The sequence below is a fragment of the Empidonax traillii genome, unplaced genomic scaffold, assembly GCF_003031625.1.
Source record: "Empidonax traillii isolate 1590-97213 ecotype Southwest subspecies unplaced genomic scaffold, ASM303162v1 scaffold716:size334641, whole genome shotgun sequence".
NCBI lineage: Eukaryota > Metazoa > Chordata > Aves > Passeriformes > Tyrannidae > Empidonax > Empidonax traillii.
Window position 1 is genome coordinate 298,245 of NW_020955909.1, and position 7,301 is coordinate 305,545.

The 7,301-nt window shown below is 54.9% G+C and overlaps 1 protein-coding gene across 1 annotated transcript; it reads right to left on the reverse strand.

The window, feature by feature from the left end:
- Positions 1-483: 483 nt before the first annotated feature.
- Positions 484-5,640, reverse strand: VAX1 (ventral anterior homeobox 1). The gene is made up of 3 exons (XM_027900248.1): positions 4,910-5,640; positions 2,755-2,942; positions 484-1,145 (listed from the first exon to the last, which is right to left on the reverse strand). The coding sequence occupies exons 1-3, from the start codon at positions 5,145-5,147 to the stop codon at positions 609-611; spliced, it is 963 nt and encodes a 320-aa protein (XP_027756049.1). The 5' UTR covers positions 5,148-5,640; the 3' UTR covers positions 484-608.
- Between the last annotated feature and the right edge of the window lie 1,661 nt (positions 5,641-7,301).

Consider the following 7,301-nt stretch of genomic DNA (forward strand, 5'->3'; position numbering starts at 1 on the left):
ATCACCTGGCAGCTCCATCCTCCTCTCTCCGAAATCTTGCTCCCTCGCTAAAGCCGACCGAAGGGAGCCCGGCCGCTCTCCCTCCGCGGCCCTTCCCCCGACGGCACGGGCCGGCACCGCTCTCCCTCACGGACAGACGGACGGACGGACGGGCCGGCACCGCTCTCCCTCACGGACAGACGGACGGACGGACGGGCCGGCACCGCTCTCCCTCACGGACAGACGGACGGACGGACGGGCCGGCACCGCTCTCCCTCACGGACAGACGGACGGACGGACGGGCCGGCACCGCTCTCCCTCACGGACAGACGGACGGACGGACGGGTCGCGGGGCAGGGGGGGCGCGGAGGCCGCCCCGCTCCCGCTGGGCCCCGTGGAGGCGCCCAAAGCCCCTCGTCCCGTTCCCATTCCCATTCCCGGCCGCCGCCCCGGCCCGGCCCGCGGGCTCCGGGCCCCGCTCCGCCCCGGCCCGCGCAGGAGCCGCGCCGCGGGGCTCGGGGGCGGCGGGGAGCGCGGGGGGGCGGCTGCCGGCCGCCCGTCCCATAAATACCGCCACAAATAGAGACTATAAATATAAATAGGGGGGGGGGGGGAGGAGGTACTTAGAGTCAGTCCAGTGCTTTTTTCTCAGCGCTCTCTTTATTGTTGGTCCGGGAGTAGGGCTCGAAGGCGGACGAGCTCAGGTAGCGGGCCGACAGTTCCTGCAAGTTGCCCGCCAGAGAGCCGGCCACGGCCAGGGGTGCGGAGGAGAGGCGGCCGGCCACCGAGCCCAGCAGCGCGGGCACCGGCAGCCCGAACAGCCCGTGCCCGGCCGCGGCCGCCCCGTGCAGCGCAGCCGGCGGGGGCGGCCCGGGCGCTCCGCTGGCGGCCGGGGGGTGCGGGGAGCCCCCTCCGCCCGGAGCCGCCGCCGCGGAGCCGCTGCCCGCCGCGGCCAGGCCGGGCCCGCGCAGCGCAGAGCCCAGCGCAGAGCCCGCACAGGGAGGCAGGAGGCCGGGCAGCCCCGGCGGGGACAGCAGCCGGCCTTGCTCCAGCAGCCGCAGCACGCTGCAGGTGGCGGCCGTCTCGGACACCACCGACCGCAGCTCGGAGTCCTTGCCCTGGTCCTTCTTCTGCTTGGTGCGCCGGTTCTGGAACCAGACCTTGACCTGCGGGCCGGGGAGAGAGGCAGGGTCAGCGGGGCGGCAGGGACGGCGCCCCCCGCCAGGTGCCCCGGGACCCCGGCCCGGCTCCGCAGGGCGCGGGGGGAGGATGCGGGGGAGGGAGGGCGGGAGCGCCGGCAGACACTTGGAACGGAGAGCGCTTCCAAAACGCACAAAGCGACACCCACAGAACACAGCACCCTCACGCCTTGTCTGTTTCGGAGTGCCCCGGGTCTGGCGAAGGGGGATGCGGAAGCCCTTAGTTCTGCATCTTTAACCGGACCTCTCTCACTTTATCCTATTTTAGCTGTCGGCCAGCAGTTCTCTGAGAGCTGTATTCAGACCTTTCCCCAGCGCTTTATTCTAAGCCGGCTCAGCCGGTGCCTCGGGCACTCCGCGGCCCCTCACCCCGCTCGCAGGGTCCCCGCACGCTGCCCCCGCGCTGCTGTCCGCTCGGCTCTGGCTCTCCTTTTCATGTGGGTTACAGCAGCAACGCGCTTCTTCCCCCTTATCTCAACCTGGACACTCTCTCTTCACCTCCCAACCTATTTTAAATAATGTTCAACTTTAAAAAGAAATCCTGGAAGTCACTCAAAAAACCCAAACCAAAACACAACAAAAAACACCCGTGGTAGGTTTTGTAACCTACGAGCTATTGAACTTGTCATTCCTACCCATTAAAGAAAGAAAAAAGCTAATTAACGTGTCAGGGAAATTTATTGTTACACTATGTTTTGAGGAAATATGAAACCGGCTTTCAGAAGTTTGTTCTTTTTAGATGCTCCCCAGCGCTCTCGAATAGTGTTAACCTGCGCGGCCGCCCCCGGCCTTTCTGCCCTGGAGGTTGGAAGGGCGGCTCTCGCCCTCGGACACACAGGGAACTCAAAATACTTCAGCCCAAACTTCAGCCCCGTGCCCTGATCTCTCGTACCCAGGAAAGCTCAGACCGAACGACTCTAACCCTGCAGCCCCGAGAGAAGGAGCCCGCCTGCCCCCCCGGTTGGAGCGGCTGTACCCCTCTCGGCCTCTCCTCCCTTCCCCCTGACAGCAGGAGCGCATTTCCGCGCCCGGGGGCGGCTGGCCCCGCGCAGCCGAGGGGACACCGAGTCCCGGCAGGGCCGGGGCGTCCCCGCGGGCCGGAGGTGCGGGAGAGCCGCGCCCGGGCCGGGAGGAGTTTGGCTTCGTGGCCGAGATCCCTCGAGCAGGGCCGCCTCGCCCACGGGGAGAGCCCACGGAGGGCTGTGTGCGGGGATGCGGGGGACCCCCTTTGCCAGCAGCTCCCCTTCCCCAGCCTCACAGAGCTGTAAGTCCCTCGCTTCAGCCACGAACGCCCCGGCTCCTTCTCCCTGGGGAGTTGTGGCCCTCCCCCCCATCACCGGACACGCGTGGGCACCTCTGGGGCAGCCTCTCCTCTCCATGGGCCCGCGGCCCTGCCCGACAGCCCCGGGGGCTGTGGCGGAGGGGTCGGCCTGTCCTTGGGGCACGCAGGCCCAGGGGGATGCCCGGGCCGGGAGGGGGATCCCGCGGCGCAGGGCAGGGCAGGGCAGGGCAGGGCAGGGCAGGGCAAGGCAGGGCAGGACAAGGCAGCGGGGCCTTCCCGTCCCTCTGGGGTTACCTGAGTCTCGGAGAGATTGAGCTGGCGGGCGAGCTCGGTGCGCTCCCGCCCCACGACGTACTGGCAGCGCTGAAACTCCATCTCCAGGCGGTAGAGCTGCTCGGCCGTGAAGGAGGTGCGGGTTCGCTTGGGACGGTCCAGATCAAGCCCCTTAGGCAGAATAATCTCTCGGATTGAACCTTTGGCATCTGGCAAAGGAAGGCGCAGTCAGCTTCATACTCAGACAACTCTCCTCTCCTTTTTTCCCCCCCTCTTCTTCTTTTTCTTTTTCTTTCTTTTTTTTTTTTTTTTTAAATTCTGTTACAGTAATTATTTTTTATTTTTAATTTTTCCAGCGGAAAGAGCCATCCCCATTGCCTTCAAGACCGAGACTCTAGTCGAGATGGAACTGTGGCACTGCACCTGACCATTACATTCAAGGAATGAAAAAACCCCACTACCCACAACTTAGAAGGAAGGAGGGGTGATGGGGGCCTAGGGCTCTATAATTAATCCCCTCATCCCATTTAAAAATTAGTTTGAATATACTGCTCTCACAGTACGACACTGCGGCATGACCCACGGCCCTTCTGGGAAGCTGCGGAGAGAGAGATCCTCCAGGCCATGCTTTGTGCCTGGAGTGCAGGGCTACTCTTTGTTCCCTTTGGGCTCCGGGTTAGGACTTGCTGGCAGCCACACACACCTCGACGCCCCCAAAAATATAAAACCATCTTATACATATATATATATATATATATGTATATAAAACAAGTTTCCCATGCGGGGGAAAAAAAAGAAAGAAAGAAAGAAAAACAGGTAGGAGGTTTCTGGGCAGAGGCAGCGCTGCCCTGAGCTGGCTGCCTGCCACCATGAATGTGGGGACACCTCCAGCACACCTTGCACTGCTGCCACCACCGCTTTGGGGTCTTGGCAAAGAGAAGAAGCAAGAGGGAAAAAAAAAAAAAAAAAAAAAAAAAAAAAAAAAAAAAAAAAAAAAAAAAAAAAAAAAAAAAAAAAAAAAAAAAAAAAAAAAAAAAAAAAAAAAAAAAAAAAAAAAAAAAAAAAAAAAAGAAAAAGAAACCGAGGCACCAACCAGCTGCAGAAACCTCAGTTTTCTGGTAGCCTCAACTGAAGGAAAGCGGGACAAATCTTATTAACACGACTGTCAAGCTAGAGCCAGATTCAGGTTACCTAAAAGCCTTCCCAACTTTATTTGCCGTAATTTTACCTCCTCGGTACGTTTTAAATCAGAGACAATCACATCATTTTAATCTGACTCCTCTCTGGGTCAACTGGTGGCGCAAGGATTAAATCTTGCTTCCAAGGCCTGCTTCCCACCGATTTTGTTCTGATTCTTTTCTCTCCCTCCTCCCCCAAAACGCACCTTAATAAACCCGTAATTTCTTCAGGTAAATGAATTATTTTTATTTTTTGTTTAGAAGGAGGTACGAATAGGGTAATTTAATTATTTAAGCCCGGAGAAGGGACGAGGGTTGTGAAAAAATGTAACACACAACTATTAAAAAGTAGTAATTAAGCAGCCCTTCGTCCAGTCATTTTAAAGGCTGCTGGTTATTTAAAAACAGCCCTTTCCTCTGGGCGCGGAGACAGAGGGGGTACAGCGGCAAGCCCCTGCCCTCCGAGAGGGCCTTGCTGCCCGCAGCCCCGCGCAATTGTCCGCGGCGTGCGGGATGTGCGGGATGCATGGGATGCTCGGGATGCGCGGGATGCTCGGGATGCGCGGGATGCTCGGGCGCGGAAGGAGCGCGCCCGGCCCGCGGGGCAGAGCCGCGGCCTCCCGAGGGAACGCTGTCCCCGGGGGCTCCCCGCGGGGGCCGGCACCCCGGGAAGGCTGCAAAGCAGGAAAGAAAAAAAAAAAACAACCCAACAAACAACCAACAAAAAGCGGGGCCGGCCCGTTCCGGGGCAGCGCCGGGCAGGATCCACCGCGGCTTAACTTTTCCCCGAGACGCGGCGGAAATTCAGCGGGATAAAGCCGGCGGGAGCGCGGCTGGGGGCATAGCCCGGCCGGGGACTGGGGTCTCTCCCCCGCAGCCGTAGGAAGGGGCTTTCAACCCAGGACCAGACCAAAGGCAAAGCAACAAAATAAACCCATCTCCCGGGCGTGAGCGCGGCTCACCTTCCCCCACCCTCGCCAAACACCTCAAACTCATACCTCTAACTAGGATCCTCCTGCAATAGTCCGGATCAGCCGAACTAGATTTACTTTTATTACAACCTTCCGTAGCTGCAGAGGCAGAAAAAGTCCCTTGCTGATCCTTCAAAAAAGAAGTAGAAATATTTCCTTCAGACCCTTTGCTTTCCTTGCCCTCTTTATGTCCGTTCTTCGAGACCCGGTTAGCTTCAGTCTCTGAACTGCATCTAACGTCCATTTTGTCTTGTTTCCCAAACATGTAGTGCAATAAAAACAAACAAAAAAAGCGCCAACAACAATAACAAAAAAATTACAGAAGAGTAGAAGAAGGAGAAGACGAAGTCTATGCTGGATATTGCACGGCTTAGGGTCAGATCGGTGGGGATCTGTAAAGCACCTTGAGTAAGGAAGATCGGTTTTTATCCCACTGGAAAAGCAGCGGCTTCCTCAGTCCCAGCGTCCTAATGTGACTGTCCGGCTTCCCAGAGCGCCCAGTGATCAGGTACTCAACAGTACAACTCTAAAATGATTTAATGTCTGCCTTATTACAGAGACATGTAGTTGTTAGACACACAGAGGGACGCGCACTCGCTGTTTCAATTGATTACGGGTAATTTTGCAGCCTCCACATTTAGGTTACCTCATGAATACACTAAATTGTTTGGATAATATATCAGATCGTAATGGATGGTTTGTGTGCTTGTCCCCAATCAAGTAGAGTTTAGCCAGTGAATAAACTGAAATGATTGGTCTTGCTTTCAGGAAACACACAATCAAAAGACTGAGACTTCCAGAAAAAAAAAAAAAAAAAAAAAAAAAAAAAAAAAAAAAAAAAAAAAAAAAAAAAAAAAAAAAAAAAAAAAAAAAAAAAAAAAAAGGAGAGAGGAAAAAAAGGGTGGGGGAGAGGGGAAAAAAAAAAAACTTTTGACAAGATTCACCCTGAATTGTTAGCACCATTAGCAGCCATTATTAACTTTCTTCAGTATGCCTTTGACCTCACGATTATATAGTGGCTTTCTCCAAAGTACGCCAAATAAATCTGAATAAAGCTGCTAGGAAGGGCTGGAAAAATGCAGTTGCAGGGGGGTGAAGAAAAAGCAAAAAAAAAGAAAAAAAAGCCCCCTGAATTCTAAACAAACAAACAGATCCCCAGCACGCACACACACAAAAAGTTCTTCCTTCAAGCAGATCTCTCCAAGGAAGCAGGTTATCTTGGCCAGCAGAAATCCTCGTTATCACATCTCCCCACAGACAGCCATCTTAAACTCCTACCTCTCCTTATTTCAGTCCCGATACTTGCTTTTTGTGCTTCTCCCTCTGTGTGTGTGTGTATGTGTGCGTGCATGTGTGTCTGCTAATTCTGCACCTTCGCAAACACTGAACCTATTCGCAGAGCCTGCTCATTGAAAAAAAAAAAAAAAAAAAAAAAGCCAGCTTTGTGTGCAGTGGATCCAGGAGGGGGGAGAAAGGAAGAGGGGGAGAAAGAGGGAGAGAGGGAGGGAGGGAAGGAAGGAGAGAGAGAGAGAGATAGCCCATGAAAAATCTCAACTGCGTGATGCACTAAAGGAGAAAAAAGTTTTACTCTAGCTATTTCATTGTCTCTGCTACAATATCTTTGAGAACCGCAACAGCCAGTAATCCAATAAGACCATTGATTAGGCTACAATGATTCAATTCAAGCAAATGGCCTTGTGCAAAGAGCATGCTCCAGTCCTTCTTGTCACCTTGCAGGGCAGAAGCCCTCTTCATGCTGCTCTCCTTATTCATTCCTTTATGGGAAATGTAGAGCAAAAGGAGTGAAAGATGGCAATTATCTAATTGGACTATTAACAAACAATTCTCTGAGTGTGGCTGTCTGGCAGTGGTTCTTGGGTGAGGTGAAAGGCCACATGTTGCACTGGCCCCATTCACAAAGAGTTTAGGGGCCTGAGAGGGAGAGAAAGAATTTTCCCTGAGAATTTTTCACACAAATGGCGGTGTATCCATCGGCCGTGCTGTTCCTGCCTCGTCCTTCTGGCCTGCCTGGGCTGCTGCCTGGGAATTTCACCCACCTGAAGCAGGCAGGGGCTCCCCTGTGCTTTACTGCAGATGATCCCAGTGTGTGAAAGCAGAATGGAGCACCCTTGCCAGGGCTGCTCAGCCCCGCGGGCCTCATCCTGCTTCTGCTGAAGGAATAAAACCACCCTCACCCCATGGGACCCAGCCTTTGTCCAAGGCTGTGGAACCGAGGGAAGGACCCAGGGCTGGGGCTTCAGCAGCACAAACAGGACCTTCAGGGGAGGCAAGAAAAGCAAAGGGAGAGGAAAGGAAGGGAAAGGAAAGGAAAGGAAAGGAAAGGAAAGGAAAGGAAAGGAAAGGAAAGGAAAGGAAAGGAAAGGAAAGGAAAGGAAAGGAAAGGAAAGGAAAGGAAAGG